The 20,655-nt window shown below is 40.6% G+C and overlaps 1 protein-coding gene across 5 annotated transcripts in view; it reads right to left on the reverse strand.

Moving 5' to 3' along the window:
• The window catches only part of lad1 (ladinin), a 142,947-nt gene that overhangs the window by 35,257 nt on the left and 87,035 nt on the right, over positions 1-20,655 (reverse strand). For 3 of the 5 annotated variants that reach the window (XM_078197960.1, XM_078197958.1, XM_078197956.1), the window contains 7 exons: positions 17,206-17,327; positions 15,815-16,025; positions 11,946-12,071; positions 10,346-10,386; positions 10,164-10,242; positions 9,560-9,697; positions 93-161 (listed from right to left, as the gene is read on the reverse strand). In XM_078197960.1, the coding sequence (XP_078054086.1) occupies positions 93-161; positions 9,560-9,697; positions 10,164-10,242; positions 10,346-10,386; positions 11,946-12,071; positions 15,815-16,025; positions 17,206-17,327 (786 nt within the window). Of the gene's footprint in view, positions 1-78; positions 162-9,559; positions 9,698-10,163; positions 10,243-10,345; positions 10,387-11,945; positions 12,072-15,814; positions 16,026-17,205; positions 17,328-20,655 lie in introns of all 5 variants that reach the window. The other 2 variants (XM_078197957.1, XM_078197959.1) reach the window with 1 other exon arrangement.

Raw genomic sequence — 20,655 nt, forward strand, 5'->3', positions numbered from 1 at the left:
GTAATTAGAGAAAGGCACTATTATTTCAAATTACAGTGAGTATCCTTAATGCATTTCATTTCCCTTAGAAGTCTTCACTTTAATTTTGTTACCTTTTCTGCAGCATCAGCTTTGTTCTCCCACAGATTGCGTTTGTTGGCTACATCCCCTGGTCTGATATCCTGGAAACACAAATCAACATCTTTTACCTTTAGGGACCAATTCACAACATTATTCCAATGCTCTGAATAGGTGTGCTTACATGCAAACTATAGCTAATGAATAAAGTAGGAGACATCTACCACATGTGTTGTGCAGTGCTGTAAAATAACCTGTTTTTCAATTGATGGTGTTCTTTCTGTAAAATATTCTAGCTCAAGATTCAGATTTGTTGTTTCAACTGTGAATTGCACCAGCTGAAGTATTTTTTTGAATCTGTGATTCTCTCCAGCATTTCATCACACTTCTGTTTCACAAGCTACGAGTTTCCTACCTTGGATTATATCTCTACTGAATTTGTAGCTTCCCCAGCCTTTCACCAGTGACAACTTTTATTTATAATGCTCTTTTAATCTACAAAGCATCCAAAAAGCACTTTGTAAAGAAATACTAAGTGTAACAGGTATCAAAGAGAGAATAGAAGAGACCTAACGTCCAGGTTTAAAATATTGGTTTTGTGAAGATCTTTTTAAAGAGGAAGGTCCTTGCATGATTTTAAGAGTGTGTTCCAAAGAAGAGAGTGAGAGTAACCAAAGGTTCTGCTAATAATGATGTGGTGAAAGGAGGAGGGATACACAGGCAGCCAGAGTTGGAGATTCAATAGGTGTGGAAAGCTGTTGATATTGACGAGATTAGGTGTACTGAGGCAATGATGGGATTTGAAGACAAGAATGAGTGTTTTGTATTGGATGTATTAGGGTTCAGGGAACCAAAGTTAGTCACTAAGAATGAGGTTGATGCGTTGAGGATGTCTTAGTGCACGACAGGTTGCAGCAGCTGTATAGGTTGCAGCAGCTGTATTTTGGAGAAGTTGAAGTGTATGGGAGGAAGGTAAGAGAAGATTAACAAGGAGATTTTTGTAGTAGTCAAGTCTGGAGGTGGCCAAAGCAGGTGATAAAGGGGTCAGCAGCTATGTTGAGATGGAAGTGGGCAATATTGCAGATTTAGAAGTAAGCAAACCCGGTAATAGAGAAGATATGGGGCATGAAGTTTGTTTTAGCATAAAACACAACACCAATGTTTAGCATGTTTTTTCAGACTGGATATTGCCTGTGCTAAAGGACTGGTATTCGAGACATACATCAAAATCAATAGTCATTGCTCAGCTGAAGGAAGTTGTGACTCAACCAAGACTTGATATGAGACAGCTAGTCTGACTCAGTAGGGTCGTAAGGTTAAGAGACATTGTGGAATGTAAAGTCAGATGTCATGAATATACGTTTAGAAAATGACTCCACGTCTGCAGGTGATGGTGTCAAAGGACATATTAAAGGAAAACAGGATAAAGATATATCCTTAGAAGTGTCCAAAGACAACAGTGCAAAAGGAAAAGGGAATCAATTGCAGGTTTGAAGTTGTTTTCCCTAAACATTGAGTAAAAACACACAAGGTCAGACATAGGGAACTATACAAAAGAGAAGCAAGGGAGGAGGATATCAGGGTATGATAACTGCTGCAGCAATGCTGGAACAGATATTAAAACAATAATCAGTATACAGCACAGGTGAAAGAATAAACTTGCATGCATATAGACCTTTCACAATTTGAAGATGGCCTAAATCACAGCCAATTACATACCTTAAAGATTCAATGGAAAAGTTTTATTTAGTCTTTCTATTCAGTGGGCAGAAATGTGTGAGAACTCTGGGTGACACAGTGGCAGCAGGTGCCTGAGGTGTTATTTCATAGAGTAATAAGTTGGATGTTCTTGAAGAATGAGTTCTATGTCATAACCCAATTATTGTAAAGTGGAAATCAAGTTTTAAAAAAGCAGCTTTAGTGGTGGATGAGATGTGACAGTTCTCCTTGAAGCCAAAGGTTATCATAGAATCGCTACAGTGCAGAAGGAGGCCATTCGGCCCATCGAGTCTGCACTGACCACAATCCCACCCAGGCCCTATCCCCATGACCCTACTAACCATCTGACACTAAGGGACAATTTAGCATGGCCAATCAACATAACCCGCACACCTTTGGCATGTGGGAGGAAACCAGAATACCCGGAGGAAACCCAAGCAGGTGCAGAGAAAATGAGCAAACTCCACACAGACAATGACCCAAGCCGGGAATCGAACCTGGACCCCTGACGCTGTGAGGCAGCAGTGCTAACCACTGTGCCGCCCATTGTGCCACTGTGCCGTCCATATTGTGAAGCTAAGAATGTAGATAAATGAAGGAAGTTTAAAAAGGTAAAACCATCAAAAGGTGAAAAGTGGCAGCTGGAAGCAAGACTTGAGAGAAATAAAGAAGTTGGCTTTGAAGAAAGATGATTTTCCCTATCTTATGGGGAAATGGAGAACAAAGTGGGGTAATTCAGCCACTTCACTGCAAACATTTGAGCACTGGGAATTTTTGGAAAAAAATTAGATTTATAAAGCACCTTTCACATCATTGGGTTATTGTGAAATGTTGTCACCATTGTGATCAACTTTTTGAATGCAGCTTGAAGCTACAATGTCCTGATTCACAAGTGAAGGTGTCATTGTTGATAGTTAAGAAGAAAGGAATAGCAGAAAATATTTGCGAATAGAAAATGGTCCACAGCAAAACAACCAAATAGCTCCAGAGGGGAACATTACAATTCCAAATAAAAAGCGCAAGTTTGAATACAATGTCAGCTTTTCTCATTGTCCAGGTTTCACCAGTTCTTGCATATAGCCCGCAGGAGGAACACTTCATAGAAAAAGTGCCGTTAAATAGAAAATGGACAGCAAATGAAAGGGAAGGAAGCCGTCAAATATATGTACTCCCCATCAGCTTAATATAAAGTATCAATGAAAATATTCCTATAAGAACTTAAAGGCCTCGAGCGTCTTACTCATTTACTGGAATGGGAAGCTTTGATGTATTTAAAATGTTATGAAGAACAAATAAACCTAAAACATTAGAAATAATAACTAGAGCATGAAAAACACAAATGAGCAAAAAATGTAGCAGAACAATAATAATAACAGCATGTAATTATTGGACTTTTGTGAAACATCTGACATAACTCAAACAGATATTAAAATAACTGAAATAGTCCACACTTTAATTATTTATTATAAGAAATTGCTTTGTTATAATACCTTCTTTGACTCATGTTCGTTACCTTATCCATGGAACCTGTTTTAATCTCCCACTGAGTTTGGTTGGTCCATCCTTTTGAATTATCCATGTCGGGTTTTGGTTTTCTGTATTCTCCAAAATCTTTCGTTTTATCTTCTTCCTTCGCATTTCCTCAGCTTTTTCTTACGGCTTATTTTTTTTTTCTACTAGCATCTTTCACTGTCCAATCTATCCCAATCTCTTCTAATTTGTCTTTCTGTGCCTTAACTTATCATTCATTAGTTTGGCTTGAAATTCAGGCAGCACTAATACTTAGGTTAATGTTACAATGGTTGCATTGCATTGCACACTGTAAGAATCTATTGCAATGTAGAATGGTCTGAATAAAGTTGATGGACAATTTAAGTGACACCATTGGCTGATTCCCCAGATTTATGTTAAAGAGGCTCAGTGAAAATATCTTCTCTTTTTTTTTCTTTCTACTTTTGGCAACCTATACTTGAGCTTTAATAAAAGGACAAAATGTGGAACTTTCACAGCCCAACGTCATTTGAATTGAAAAATATAAAATGGAGAAATCAATGAATGGCCCCAGGATCACTACCTTACATCCAAATGTTTTTCTGTATTCTTGAGTTCTACGGAGCCATTGGTTGATGCGAACTGCAACCCCCACATAAAGGCCTATTGTGTCCTATCATTATAGATAATGGCAGATATTAGATGCAATGGTACCGTTTATGTATCCTACTAGAAGCTGCTTAGAGTGAGCACTGATATCTGGAACTTTTCAGTTGTGACTCTTTTCAAAAGAAACATTTTCTTACTTATGAAAGTCAAGTGTAATTATGATTGCTTCTCCATATGAATTTGGCAAACGTGATCGGCCCATGACTACTCAACTTCGCATGTGCATGAGGTTTTTACACAAACAGTGTAACAGAAATCAAGCTTTAAAATTAAAAGAAACAGTAGGTGAAATACATGATGCTACAGTCATGTCGCACTTCAGTAGAAATCAAATCACATTTCCAATGTCACATCTTTTATTTTCCACTGATAGTCATTTAGTTTAATTTTATTATTTGGTATTTTTATCAATTTAAAAGTTCCTGAGAGTGATCACACTAAGTGGCTTCAACCATCATTCCACTTCTGAGTCTGTCCTTCAGTTACACTTCATGCTCCTTGCTTTCCATTACAAAGCAATCCTGTGATGCAGAGCCATAACAGACCTGTATAGTGTAACATGCAACGTGCTGTACGTGACACCATTCTCTATTTAACTGTCGAAATAGGAGCTTTGGTTTAGTGAATATGGTGCTGTGTGAGACAGGGTGCAAGAAATTGTCTTAGCATCTGTTTAAATTATCTTAATTATCGATTCAAGTTAGACTGGAAACTCCTCCAGTAAATAGGCGAGCAGTTCCAGTATGCATGCATAAATGCTATTAAAGAAACAACCATTAAAACATATTAATATTCTCTCAGGTTTCCAGTAATAGTAGATTATAAAGGAAATTATAAGTATCCAGTAGTATGAATTTAATCTTGGGCATGAATGTAAAATGGGAAGTAGCAAATCAGCATTCTTTTTATATTCCACCCGATCTTTACTATTGTCTTCAAAACTTTGGACATTTGCTGCCATCACCAAAGATTCTCACTTATATTGGCCTGAGTATAACACTGGGCAGCAGAGTTAAGACAATTGTTGATAATCTGGTTCAAGACGTCTTTGTGATTTTCTCCAGGCCTGGCTCAGAGTAACACTTGCCGCTAAGTTAGAAAGCTATGGGTTTAATTCCCATTTGAAAGAGTTTGCGCATATATGTTTGTGTCATTATTTTTCATGTGGTTTTTTTTGGTCAACTGCCTGCCCTTTGGGAGTTAATTCCCATCACAGAGACTTGAGCACAAAACCTAGGCTGAAGCCTCAGTCCAATATTGAGGTAGTGCTATACTGTTGGAGGTGTCATCTTTTGGATAAGATCTTAAACTGAGGTTTAGTCTGTTTTCCTCAAGAGAACCTAAAAGATCCCACAGTACTGTTATTTATTTCTCAGCCAACATCATTAAAACAGATAAACTGAGCATTCTCATACTACTGTTAGTGGGATCTTGCTGTACAGATTCACTATTATAACAAATTAAGTCTGACATTACAACAATAACGACAGTTCAAAAGTACTTAATTGACTACTAAGTGCTTTCGAACATTTGTAAGGCTATGTAAATGTAAGTCTTTCTTTTCCCTATCAGCATTGGGTCTGAATTAATAGAAAATCAATGCCATTGTCTTCTACATTTCTTATTAAGGTGAAAACATCCCTCCTGGTTAATCCTGTGTTACACTTGGCATCAGTACCTCTTCAGTCTCTGCTCCCTCGGATGACCTCCATACAAGCACATGCTCATTCCTCACATTAGCTACATACCTTTTTTTAGCATAAAATGTGGAGTCAGCACAGCGAACAACCAAGAGGCAGAGCAGTCTGTCTTTGACTCTTGATCCCTCTCCCACACACATAAACCTTTCAGCCAGACCACTGTGGGTTAACTAGTAGCAGAAGTCGCATGTTGACTGATCGTGCTTTACATCTCTGCCACCAAGTGGCTTGATACAAAGTTGTCATTCAGACAGGCGAATAATCAATTAACGCCCTCACTCCTATTAATGCAATCTGGACTTTGTACAGTACCTAGCAGCCAAAAAATGCTCGAGTCAGTCGGGTGTTTGATTTGCAAACCAATTATATCATAGAAACATAGAAAATAGGGGCAAGAGGAGGCCATTTGGCCCTTCAAGCCTGCTCCACCATTCATTACGATCATGGCTGATTATCCAACTCAGTAGCCTAATCCTGCTTTTTCCCCATAACCTTTGATCCCATTCACCCCAAGTGCTATATTCAGCTGCCTCTTGAATACATTCACTGTCTCTTGAATACATTCACTGTTTTGGCATCAACTACTTCCTATGATAATGAATTCCACAGGCTCACCGCTCTTTGGGTGAAGAAATGTCTCCTCACCTCCACTGTAAATGGTCTTCCCTGAATCCTCAGACTGTGACCCCTTGTTTTGGACTCCCCACCAACGGGAACATCCTCCCTGCATCTACCCTGTCTCGTTCTGTTAGAATTTTATAAGTCTCGATTAGATCCCCCCTCATTCGTCTAAACTTCAGTGAAAACAATCCTAACCTAGTCAATCTTTCCTCATACATCAGTCCCGCCATCCCTGGAATCAGCCTGGTAAACCTGGTATATCCACAGCTATGGATTCACAATAACTGAGTACATCAATTCCTGTTTTATCCCCTGGCATGCTAAGATTTTTACTACAACATTTTGGTGCATCCATTTATATTTATGGCATCTGATTTGCATTTAAGGTTCATTCTGTATTTATGGGGAATTTAGATAAGTACAAGTGAGAAATGAATAAAAGGTTATGTTGATGGGGCTGAAGGTGGGGAGAGGCTCATAACAACAGCATAGACCCGTTTTTCTGCTATCAATTCAATATAATTTATGAAACAATTTGCTGGTCCCTCCCAGGAACAGGACTGATGCATGACAACAATAGATCATGTTGTTAGCCGCCCTCCCCCATCTCACCAAGATTTTGAGCAAAATGCCCACCAAACTAAACAACAAAAGACTGCAATAAAAAGGTCAGATGTGCTTCAAGTGTTGCCAGTGTAATCATAATCAAATGCTCCACCCATAACCACATAATATTTTAAAAGCTTTAGAAAATGAATTTTAAAAAAGTTTAAAATTATGTTTTTCATTAGTGCTAGGCATAGAGGGCACTTGCTCACTCTACAAGTTCATAATGTGCAGAATGCATACTATTGCCACCTTTGTCCCTGCTTAACTCCAGACACTGTGAAACCCTCATTCGTACTTTTGCCACTGTCCCATATTCAAATATACCAATGCTCTCCTGGACATTGTCCCCCTGACCTGAGCATATCCCACTCGCTAATCAGCCCTGTGCTTTGCTGACCTACATTGACTTTCCCAGTCCAACAATACTTTAGATTTTCACGTTCGTATCCCTTCATGGTCGCCCATCCTCTGGAACCTTCTCTACCATAGGACTCTGCAGAATGCCTGCATGGCACTACGTTGGAAGGGGCAGTAAGTAATTCAGATGTGAATGGGAAGTTGCAAAGAAACATGTACAGTTTCAATGATAGCAAAACAATGAAAAATGGAGATCATTGTGAGGAAATATGTGGTCAACAAATCCAAGAAGAATAAATTGATACTTTTCCTAAATGGTGAGAAAATAGGGCCAGAACTTCTGCTCTCTTGCCAGGTCTTTATGTGGGGGTTGGGAGGGAAGGGTGAAATTGAATGGAAGGGATTTCCTCTGGATTCACACCTGCACCAACCATGCAGCGATTTTACATTGAGATGTACAAAGAACAAAGAACAATACAGAACAGGAACAGGCCCTTCGGCCCTCCAAGCCCGCGCCGCTCCCTGGTCCAAACTAGACCATTTTTTTGTATCCCTCTATCCCCAGTCTGTTCATGTGGCTATCTAGATAAGTCTTAAACGATCCTAGCATGTCCGCCTCAATCACCTTGCTTGGCAGTACAAGGCCTTGGACCCACCGTTGCCCCAGTTGAGGCCCTTAAGTAGACAATTAATGGATGTTTACCACCAAGCCTCAATTTTTAAGCTAACGGAGGATTTACCTGGTGTAGAAACATAGAAACTAGAAGCAGGATTAGGCCATTCGGCCCTTCGAGCCTGCTCCGCCATTCATTTTGATCATGGCTGATCATCAAGTTCAATATCCTGACCCCCCCTTCCCCCCATATCCCTTGATCCCTTTAGCCCCTAGAATTATATCTAATTTCTTCTGGAAATCAGACAATGTTTTGGCCTCAACTACATTCTATGGTAGTGAATTCAACGCATTCATCACCCTTTGGGTGAAGACATTTTTCCTCACCTCAGTCCTAAAAGGTTTACCCATTATCCTCAAACTATGACCCCTAGCTCTGGACTCCCCCACCATTGGGAACATTCTTTCTGAATCTACCCTGTCTAATCCTGTTAGAATTTTATAAGTTTCTATGAGATCTCCTCTCACTCTTCTAAACTCCAGTGAATATAATCCTAACTGACTTAGTCTCTCCTCATATGATGGACCTGCCATCCCAGGAATCAGCCCGGTAAACCTTCGCTGAACTCCCTTTATAACAAGGATATCCTTCCTCAGATAAGGACACAAAAACTGCACACAATACTCCAGCTGTGGCCTCTCCAATGCCCTATACAATTGCAGCAAAACATCCCTATCCCTATAAATCCTCTCACTATGAAAGCCAACATACCATTTGTCTTTTTTTACTGCCTGCTGTATCTGCTCGCTTACTTTCAGCGACTGATGCACGAGGACACCAAGGTCTCTGCCATGGTGGGATTGGTACCTGGGTCCCCAGAACATTAGCTGAGTTTCTGGATTAATAGTTTAGCGATAACCACTAGGCCATTGCCTCTACCTAGTACTTGGGATATTTTCTGTGTAAAGTGCTCTGTACAAATACAAGGGGTGGGATTTTCCAGCCATGCTCACCCTGAAACCCAAAAATCCCACACAAGGTCAACGGAGCTTTCCATGGTCCGCCTCTTGCCTGCTACCATTCCTGTGGCAGGTGGAACGGGAAAATTTACCCCAAGATGTTCGTTTTGAGGACATTAAGATTAGTCATGAAATATAGTGGAGCATGTTCTGCTGCTCTTTATTTTAAAAAGGATCATGTATACAAAACTCCAAAGAGAAATAAAGCTGAATTTTGTGAAATAACCCAAATTGTCCCTGAGTTTAGAATTTAGAATGGATTGATCAATGACTTTGGAAAAGTAGGTATGGCATGGCGTGGCGACTACTTTTGGTCTACTGCGTCAAGGGGATAACGCAGAGGCATAAAGTCTTGATGGGAAATCCAAAAAAGAATGGAAGTTGGAAGAATAAAATGTCATCGGTCAACCCTTTTTAGAGTTGTGAATGTCAGGTCTGCCTTACAGTATCTTCTAAGGAAAATAGGGAGCTAAAACTCAAATGTACTTATTATACAGTCAAATCTCAAATGTACTTATTATACAGTCAAATCTAAATCCATGCAAATATAATGGAGATAAAATCTTAATGTTAGTATCAAGTGTCAACTCATTTCTTTAATCACATTGCAATAGCCATTCCTGTTATATGCAAGTGTGCGAATGTGGTTATCAGCAACATCCCGGCATCTCCCAATCCAAGTCAAAATAAAACCCCACCTTACCTTTTTGCTTGCAAGGTGTCGAGCACTGACATCTTGAACATCATCCTTCTCAAACACACATCGCTTGCTTGCAATGCCCTCTAACGGCCGGGTCAAATAATTAGAAGGGGATTTCTTTGACTTGGTGCTATCACTTCTCTGAAAAGAAAACATTCAATAAAATCCAATAATGTGCCTCAAATTCAAAATAAACACTCAGTCTCATTTACATGTTTTATGCATTTTTCTTTGAAAATTATAGAATCATAAAATCTCGACAGTGCAAAAGGAGGCAATTCAGCCCATCAGGCCAACAACAATCCCACCCAGACCCCGTAACCCTACGTACTTACCTTGCTAGTCTTCCTGACACTAAGGGGCAATTTAGCATGGCCAATCAACCTAACCCGCAACTTTTTGTAGTGTAGGAGGAAACTAGAACAACCAGAGGAAACCCACATAGCCAGGGGGAGAACATGCAAACTCCATGCAGATAGTGACCCGTGTCCAGAATTGAACCCGGGTCCCTGGCGCTGTGAGGCAGCAGTGCTAACCATTGTGCCACCATACCACCCAGATACATAGATATACAGATACAGATATCACAAGTCACTCTGTCACTGACCTGGATTGCCTTTGCATATTTCTCAAGTATGTCATCAATCTTTGTTGAAGAAGACCTGGATGGTATCCTTAGACTAGCACTGTTTGCAAAATTCAAATAGTAAAACATCAGAATCTTCATTACTAGACCCTTAATTCATTGCATTTTCTTATATTCTATTAATGACATTTCAGTACACTCACCTTCTTTGGAATGATTGCTTTTTCACCTCTGGATTTGTAACCTTCAAAATAAAACATTTGTGTTAATATTCACACGTGTTGGTTTTTACAGTGTTTTCCTTTTTTTACTGGCTTCTCATCTCCTCCAATTAGCAACCGTGTGACAGACTGCCATGGACAATAAGCCGAAGAAAAGCTCATTCAGGTTCAACAGGCTTGCTGCCTTTAATAGAATTGTACAGTTTGTGCTGGTCAAACATACTCCCCAATACATTGATCTGCTGAAATCAGTAAATAACCATGGGTGACATTATCAGGAAGACAACTTTGAATTTCCTTCCTGACCATCAAATCCTCAAGGTATTCAAATCTGACCATCGGACTCAACAGTTAAGCCTTCCAGTTAAGCCTTCCATAATCCAAGCAATTCCAAGTGGAACTGTCCACAAAATGTTAGCATGGAATTTCCAAAGGATTCTTTTATTCTCCTGCCAACTCTTCAGTGAAGGGTTGGGAAAAGCCCTGACAAAGCTCTGACGAAGGGTCATCCAGACTTGAATCTTTGGCTCTATTCTTTCCCCACAGATGCTGTCAGACCTGCTGAGATTTTCCAGCTTTTTCTGTTTATGTTGGGAGAAATCCTACTGTTTCTTTAGCCTATCCACTGATCTCCCACCACAGTTCTAGTCTGAGATTAGTATAACACAAAACAAATGATTCCCCTCTAAATTATCTGTGTCTAGTTACAAAATTTCACCATATTTATAAGTACATCACATGAGGGTTATTCCACTGTATTTATTTGTGTGGAGATGATTGCTGGGGATAGGGGGTCATTATTAAGCAGGGAGCTATGGGTTGACTGGTCAAGAAGGTTGTTGTGATTGGGGGATCAGCAGATTTCTTGAAGGGTCGAACATGTCATTAAGACTGTCTTTTTAACAGACAGCCCTAGGTCCATCATAGTTATGGGGACTCAGGATGCATAAGGGGCTGATTTTGTTGATTTCCGAGCCCCTCAAGTAACCCATACATTGCTTGCTCTGACTGGGTCAAATATATTCACTGTACAGTTGCTGGCTGTAGTTTGTCAGGGGATATTTGTCAGCAGTTAATCAATGGGATCATTAACTGTTTTTATTTGTACTCAATCTACAATACACTGAAACACATTACTATGTAAATGAGCAAACTGGAGGTCTATGGCAAGAAGGAACTATAGGTCTGATTAAACTCATCACAGGGATTGCTCACCACATTCAATTATAATGTTGTTAAGCCATAGAGAAGCCATTGTGAGGCGAGTTCCACATAAAAACGTAGTACAAGACTTTTCGGGGTATAATTTAAAAGCATTTTGCATACTTTATTTCCTTGCCAAAACAGTGCCAACTTTTTTTTTTAATTGCATCACCCTGTTGATATATATCAATACATCTGTTCCTAGATTGTCACTGCTTGGGTGAAGTGGGGCACATCAATGTAATCTTGCAGCTTTGCTCTGTTTACATAACTAACTTTGCGCTTTAGTTTATAGTGCCTTGGAGAAATGCCAGTTTCGCTGTTGATATTGGCAGCTACTAAACAGACCATACCACCACAATATCATCATTCAACTTACTCTGAATGATGTAGCCCTTGAGGAGAAGCTGCGGAAGGATCCATCGTTTGTACTGGGACCACCAGCATTATTTTCCTGTCTCTGGTTCTGCACCTCTGTGACTATGGCAGATGTTCTTTTTACAACCTGAAATGAAAAGTTATCCCGTTGACATTGTATGTTTCTGTTCCCTGACTTTATAACCTGAATGTTCCACTTGGATAAAATCCCAAGAGGAGTGTCATTCTGAACTGAAGGACAAACACAGCCACAGTTTCCTGGGTCAACTGAATGATAATAATTGGGTCTGCTCTTGTTTTTGTTCAGCTGGTTGCCATGTGGCCCGGTGGGTGATGTGGGTAGAAGGAGATCATGGACGTTCAAGCCACGCTCCCACTGCAGCGAGGTCAGAGAATTTGGCGCCCAGCCTAATTTCCATTCGCTGCAGCGGGATGGAAAAATCCTGCCGGCGAGAACAGCCGTAACTTTCCAGCCTACGTATTTCTGCAGAACTTAAAGGTCTGCAGTAACTGAATGGGGTCTGCAGAATTATAGCAAAGTGGTCATGAATATCTCTATCATTCAGCAAACCTGCTCCTTTATACAAATAAATATTTTGGAGTAAGAGAATAGGATTCCATCCTTCCAGTTCAGTGAGGGGACAGAGGTTTAACTGACATTGGCACAGTCACTGACCTCCAGTCACAAAAGCCAAATGACTGGCAGAAGGCAGAGAGTGGGGATAAAGGGGTCTTTCTCAGGATGGCAGCCGATGACTCGTGGTGTGCTTCAGAGGTCAGTGCTGGGACCACAACTTTTCACAATATACATTAATGATTTGGAGGAAGGAACTGAAGGCACTGTTGCCAAGTTTGCAGATGATACAAAGATATGGAGAGAGGGACAGGTAGTACTGAGGAAGCAGGGGGGCTGCAGAAGGACTTGGATAGGTTAGGAGAGTGGGCAAAGAAGTGGCAGATGGAATACAATGTGGAAAAGAAGGAATGGAGGCATAGAATGTTTTCTAAATGGGAAAATGCTTAAGAAATCAGAAACACCAAAGGGACTTGGAAGTCATTGTTCAAGATTCTTTTAAGGTTAACGTGCAGGTTCAGTCAGTAGTTAGGAAGGCAAATGCAATGTTAGCATTCATGTCGAGAGGGCTAGAATACAAGTAAGAGTTTTAACAACACCAGGTTAAAGTCCAACAGGTTTATTTGGTAGCAAATACCATTAGCTTTCGGAGCGCTGCTCCTTCTGTAAGAGTTTTAACAACACCAGGTTAAAGTCCAACAGGTTTATTTGGTAGCAAATACCATTAGCTTTCGGAGAAGGAGCAGCGCTCCGAAAGCTAATGGTATTTGCTACCAAATAAACGTGTTGGACTTTAACCTGGTGTTGTTAAAACTCTTACTGTGTTCACCCCAGTCCAACACCGGCATCTCCACATCATAGAATACAAGAGCAGGGATGTACTTCTGAGTCTGTATAAGGTGTATCAGAGGCTGTATCAGACCCCATTTGGAGTATTGTGAGCAGTTTTGGGCCCCATATCTAAGGAAGGATGTGCTGGCCTTGGAAAGGGTCCAGAGGATGTTCACAAGAATGATCACTGGAATGAAGAGCTTGCCGTATGAGGAACAGTTGAGGACTCTGGGTCTGTCATCATTGGAGTTTAGAAGGATGAGGGGGGATCTTATTGAAATTTACACTATACTGTGAGGTCTGGATAGAGTGGACGTGGAGAGGATGTTTCCACTTGTAGGAAAAACTAGAACCAGAAGGCACAACCTCAGGCTAAAGGGACGATCCTTTAAAACAGAGATGAGGAGGAATTTCTTCAGTCAGAGAGTGGTGAATCTGTAGAACTCGTTGCCGCAGAAGGCTGTGGAGGCCAGGTCATTGAGTGTCTTTAAGACAGAGATAGATAGGTTCTTAATTAATAAGGGGATCAGAAGTTATGGGGAAAAGGCAGGAGAATAGGGATGAGAAAAAAATCAGCCATGATTGAATGGCAGAGCAGACTCACTGGGCTGGGTGGCCTAATTCTGCTCCTATGTCTTATGGTCTTATAGTCTTATCTGTGAGAAAGAACTTGCATTTATATTATATTTTACTGCATCTCTTAGAAATGGCTCAAAGGGTATTACAGACAGTTAATTACTTTTTGAAGTGTTATTATATGGGCAAAAATGGGAATCATTTTGTATTCTGCTGTGCGCCACAAACTCAATGAGCCCAATGGCCAGATAGACTACTTTTATTGGTGTCAATTGAGAATGAAATATCGACCAGGAAATTGGAAGAGGAGATTATGGGATTATTAATGTCCATTTGTATCATTATCACAAGCCCTTGGGACTCCACTTAATTATATAATCACAATTACTGACAGGAGCAGGTAATAAGTTACTATGGCAACCAGGATAACATCTAGTTTCTGGAATAAACCAATGACACAAAACTTTGAAAGTTTGGAAACTGTGAGGAGAATCGTGACACCAAGAGGACATGGGCAGGTTGGTGGAATGGGTAGACAACCAGCAAATGAAATTGAATGCAAAGTACTGTCAAGTAATTCATTTTGGTGGGAAGAACAAGGAGAGGCCACTGCCTCTGCAAAGCAGCCAGCATAGTCAAGGATCCCACACACCTTGGACATACTCACTTCCACCTTCTTCCGTCAGGAAAAAGATACAAAAGTCAGATCGCATGCCAACCGACTCAAAAATACCTTCTTCCCTGCTGCCATCAGACTTTTGAATGGACCTAACTTGTATTAAGTTCATCTTTGTCTATATCCTACTATGATTGTAACACTATATTCTGTGTATTGTGCACTCTCTCCTTTCCTTCTCTATGTATGGTATGCTTTATCTGTATAGTGTGCAAGAAACAATATTTTTCACTGTATATTAATACATGTGACAATAATAAATCAAATCAAAATCAAATCAACTGTACCCCATTTAAAGGGTACAATTCTAAAGAAGGTGCAAGAGCAAATATGTGCATCAATTATTAAATGTATCAGGGCAGGATGAGAAAGAGGTTAATAAAGCATCCCGGCCTTTATGAATAGGGACACAATTTTTTTTTAAATATTCCTTTCTTAGAGTTACAAAGCCAACATACCTTGTGGACAGGGCAATCCTTTAATCCATCTCCTTGCTTACTCTAAAATACAATTCGATTTGCAATAACATGGGAATTATGACAAACATGTGTACAACATTAGTTCAGCCTCAACTGGGGTACTGATCAGAATTTTCCCGTCCCACCTGTCACAGGAATCGTAGCCGGCGGGGGCAGATGATGCAAACGTCTGTTGGCCTCAGGTGGGAATTATGGCCTTGGGGGCGAGCGTGATGGGAAAATTCGGCCCATTGTGACTAGTTCTGGGCACGAACCTTTAGGCATTGGAAAAGGTGCAAGAAAGATTCAGGAGAATGGCCCCAAGATGGGGAACGTTGATAGATTGGAAAAGTTGAGCTGCTCCCCTTGGAGAAGAAGAGATTGGCGGAAAGTTGATTGAGATGTTCAAAATCATAAGGGGTCTGGACAGTACAGAAAGGGAGAGACTATTGCCACTGGCAGAAGGATCGAGAACCAGAAGACACCAGCATAAGTTCATTCGCAAAAGAAGCAATGGTGATATGAAGGAAAACTATTTTTACACAATGAACGGTTAGGACCTGGAATACAATGCCTAAGAGTGTGATGAATGCAGAATCAAGGCCTTCAATGGAGAATTGGATAATTATCTGAAGAGAAAATATTTATAGGGTTATAAGGGAAAGGCAGAGGAGTGGGACTAGGTGAGTTGCTCTTGCTATAATCATTTTATAATTTTATTATTCTATAACAGCTATTGAGATTTATTGCCTTACCTGCGTCTTTGTTTTGCTGCTCTCTCTCTGAAAGGGCTCCTGTCCTGTTTTCTCATGCTCTCCTCTTCCACTTTCTTTGGGCTCTGCTCTTGCCCAAGATTTGGAACAGTCGTTTGCAACTGTTGTGCTGCTTTTTGTTTCCGGCTGGCACTCCAAACTCAGCTGTGTTTTCAGCCTTGTTGGGCTTTTTACTTCTTTTGGCTTCTCTAAGCTGTGCATAGGCAAGTAATACAAAACAAGATTAGTATATGGCATTCATCAAACACCACAGGGCCATTGCAAAGTTATGAAATCTCAAGAATTCCCAATCCTGCACTGTTGCCAACCACTGATGCTGGCGATGAGCTACAACCGTTCTTAAAATGACCACCAGATGGAGCACTGCACTGCAGAGTGAAAACCTTTTGCACACAAAAGTGGGCAGTTTTGTGGGATTGCGATCCCAAAGCACTGGTAAAAATGCCAGGCCTTAAAAACAGAGTTAACTTGTTCAGGGCATTGAATATACAACAAACAAATGGGCAATGGTCCCTTCAGAGGGTTTGAATTTAAGGGGCTAAGAGCAGCATGAAGGGGCTAAGAGCTCCGAAAGCTTGTGTGGCTTTTGCTACCAAATAAACCTGTTGGACTTTAACCTGGTGTTGTTAAACTTCTTACTGTGTTTACCCCAGTCCAACGCCGGCATCTCCACATCTTGAATTTAAGCTACAGGACTAGCTTGCCTTTCTAATGAGAAAGAGCTTAGTGTTCAGAACCCAATATTTATGGTCCTTAGAGTTCAAATTATGGTCTAAATGTCCAGTCAGATCTGATAACAACTTAAGGTTTTTGATAGAAAGTGTGTAGACAATTAAAGGTTGATTGGCATCTGTAGTTCCTTAATGTGCCAAATCGCTATTAGAATCATAGAATCTACAGTGTAGAAGGAAACTATTCGGCCCAACAAGTTTACACTGACAACAATCCCACCCAAGTCCTATCCACACGTATTTACCCTGTTAATCGCCTGACACTACTGGGAAATTAGCATGGTCAATCAACCTAACCTGCACATCTTTGCAGTGTGGGAGCACCCGAAGGAAACCCACGCAGACACGAAAAGAACGTGCAAACTCCACACAGACTATCACCTGAAGCCGGAATTGAATCCTGGTCACTGGACCTATGAAACAGCAGTGCTATCAACTGTGCCACCGTGCTGCCCGTAAAAACTATTAAAATTAAATCAATTAGAATATTGAATTGTGAAAGAAATGGATGAGACAGATCTTCTTTGGAAGGTAAGGATGATCTGTATTTTGTAGCAGATATAATACTGAGATAGCATCATATACTTAAATAATAATACAATTCACATTATAAAATATTCCATAAATAAAGAGCATCTTTACCTTATAAAAGCCCGTGTAGTATGTATGGGACTAAGTGGTGATTGAAGAGGCGTTTGACTGGAAGCATTTTCTTCATCAGGATGATTCTGCGTACTGGTTACATTGTTGTTGGGCTTCTTTTCCTGTTCAGAAGAAAATCATCCAAGTAAAGAAATTCTAGTTACCTGTTAAAAACTTGTGCTGTATGTCACAGAATCATAGAATTGTTACAGTGCAGAAGGAGGCCATTTGGCCCATTGTGTCTGCACTAGCTCCTCAAACCAGCATCCTGACTTAGTACCATTCCTCTGCCTTTTTTACCCCTGTACATTGTTTTTATTCAAATAATCATCGAATGCCCTCTTGAATACATCGATTGAAGCTGCCTCCATCACTTCCAGGCAGTGCATTCCAGACCCGAACCACTTGTGTGAAGAAATTTTTTCTCACATCGTGTTTGCTTCTTTTACAAATCACCTCAATCTGCGCCCTCTCATCTTGATCCTTTTACGAGAAGGAGCAGTTTCTCCCTATCTACTCTGTCAAGCCCCGTCATGATTTTGAGCATGTCTATCAAATTTCCTCTTAGCCTTCTTCTCTCCAAGGAGAACAATTCTAACCTCTCTAATCTATCCTCATAACTGAAGTTTCTCATCCCTAGTACCATTCTTGTGAACCTCTTCTGCACTCTCTCCAATGCGCTCACATCTTTTCTATAGTGTGGCACCCAAAACTGTACACAATGTTCCAACTGAGGTCAAACTAATGTCTTGTATAGATTCAGCATAAACTCCTCGCTCTTGTACTCTCTGCCCCTATTTATAAAGCCCAGAATATTGGATGCTTTATTGACTGCTCTCTCGATCTAACCTACCAGCTTCAATGATCTGCACATATACACCCAGGTCCCTCTGCTCCTGTACCTCCTTAAGAATTTTACCCCTTATTTTTTATTATCTCTCCAGGTTCTTACTACCAAAATGCAGCACCTCACGCATCTCCGCATTAAACAGCATCTGTCACCTATCTGCCCACTCCACCAACTTGCCTTTTGAAGCTCTACACTGTCGTCCTCACAGTTTACAGTACTTCCAAGTTTCATATAATCCGTAAACTTTGAACTTGTCGCTTGCACACCAAGATCTAGATCATTAATATATATCAGGAAAAGCAAGGTTCATAACCAAATGCAAAAAATTGTCGCAAGAATCTTTTGTACATCAATACACATTGAGAAACGTTTCACTGAATAAAAATCATTATCTGGGGGTTGAATTTCCACGGCCAGCTCTCCAATGTCCAACTAAAATTCTCATCGAACTCCAGTGGAATGGCTCAGTGATAGGTCATACTGGGTCCTGATTTCACTTGGTAAATCGTACACAGCCTAAGGTTGCAAAGCCTCTGCTCAAACAAGGCAATCCATGACTGAAGGGATGAGCACTCCTTACTCTGAGAACCTGCACTTCTCTGCCCCATGAGGGATGCTGAAGAGTGGATAGTTTGAACATAATACTCATCCTGCTAAAACAACGATCAGCAGCATGAATTCTTCTTTTTGGAATCAAGGATAATTTGCTTCCCCTCTTGTTTCATGGGTTCTGAAATAGCTGCTAAGTTCAATGTTTCATTACCAGATTCTGGATTTAATTTGATTTGATTTATTATTGACACTTGTATTAGGATACAGTAAAAAGTATTGTTTCTTGCGCGCTATATAGACAAAACATACCGTACAGAGAAAAAGAAAGGAGAGGGTGCAGAATGTAGTGTTACAGTCATAGCTAGGATGTAAAGAAAGATCAACTTAATGTAAGGTAGGCCCATTCAAAGGTCTGATGGCAGCAGGGAAGAAGCTGTTCTTGAAGCTCAGACTTTTGTATACTTTTCCTGACGGAAGAAGGTGGAAGAGAGTATGTCCAATGTGCGTGGGGGGTCCTTGATTATACTGGCTACTTTTCCAAGGCAGCGGGAAGTGTAGACAGTGTCAATGGATGGGAGACTGGTGTGCGAGGTGGACTGGACTACATGCATATTCTTTGTAATTTCTGGTCCTTGAAATGTTGGGTAGTTGGGCTGTTTAGAGGTTTGTGCACTCCCTACGATGCCTCAAATTTGCCTCTGCACATTCCCGATTAATTCTTTCAATATACTTGGTGTCCTCCTAAACGAGCCTTCTCCATTTTGATCAGTCATGGGCCAGGGCCACCCAAGAGTTGGTGGGGATGTTTGATCTCTTCAGAGATGCTTTGAAGACATTCTGAAAGTACTTCTGCTCATGGGAGCTCCACATACAGCAATTAGGTGGGATTTTACATCCTCGCTCGGGCATGACCGAAAATTCCCGCCCGAGGTCAAAGGAGATTTCCGTTGTTGGACCCTCGCCTGCTCCGATTCCGTGGCGGGCGAAGTGGTAGAGTTTAGGCCATTGTTTCATGAGTTTGGTGTCAGGCATGCAAATGCCATGTCCTGCCCAGTGGAACTGGTTTTGATTGATGCTGTACAGACATGAACAACAGCACTTTGACAACATTGCAGCACACAATGGGTGACAAACTGCCTGTATTAAGGTGTCATTTAAATTGGGGTATCATGATCCTTGCAGTTTACAGGTAATATGTTATACACTCTAACATCAGTCATTGAGAATATAGTGAAAACCTTTCAGTCCATTTTGATTTATATTTCAATTTGATCCGCATAAATTGGATCAGGATCTCTGCTCACAACAAAGGACACAGATTAAATTCACTCTAACATCAACTATAAAACCTAATTTCCCATGGATATGCTCGCTGCTTTTGTTTTTTTAGGTTATTTATAAATCATTATCTTGCATCTGGTTTCACTGGTTTTGCAGGAGCTGAAATGATCAATGGGTAATTATTTGAAACCTGTGTGAGAGTCAAATTAATGATGAACTGGAGATCATTGCAGCTTTTGGTTGAGTCACTTAGCCACAAAATGTTCCTGGTACACGTATTTACACCAGTGGTAGGCAGCCTGCGGCCTGGGGGCCAATATGGACCATCAGGGTTCTGAGTGCGGCCCACAAGACGACTGCCAACGTCCTGAGTTGCCACATTTTGCTGATTTCCAACCACATAACTTTTCTCTTATTGGTATAACTAAAGTTAAACGCATGTAAAGCAAGGGCAAGTGAAGTGAGGTGCAAGATGATGGCACACAACATTGACTGTGAGAGCTGTGCACTCCCTCTGAATCCAATCAAGTATAATGATTTCTTTCGTTTTTAACCACTTGAAGTTGATGACAGCTCCATTAATATATGAATTACTAAGAATTTTCTATGACTTTGTTATGAAATATTCGGGATTTGTTTCATCTATTTAATTTCATTTAAGGGTCATAGTTAGTAAACAAACCCAATTTCAATCTTGTGGCCCACTGAGATGAAGGAGGGCCACTCGTGTGGCCCACTCAATAGCCTAGGTTGCCCATCACTGATCT

This window comes from Mustelus asterias, chromosome 25 (assembly GCF_964213995.1).
Source record: "Mustelus asterias chromosome 25, sMusAst1.hap1.1, whole genome shotgun sequence".
Classification (NCBI taxonomy): Eukaryota; Metazoa; Chordata; class Chondrichthyes; order Carcharhiniformes; family Triakidae; genus Mustelus; species Mustelus asterias.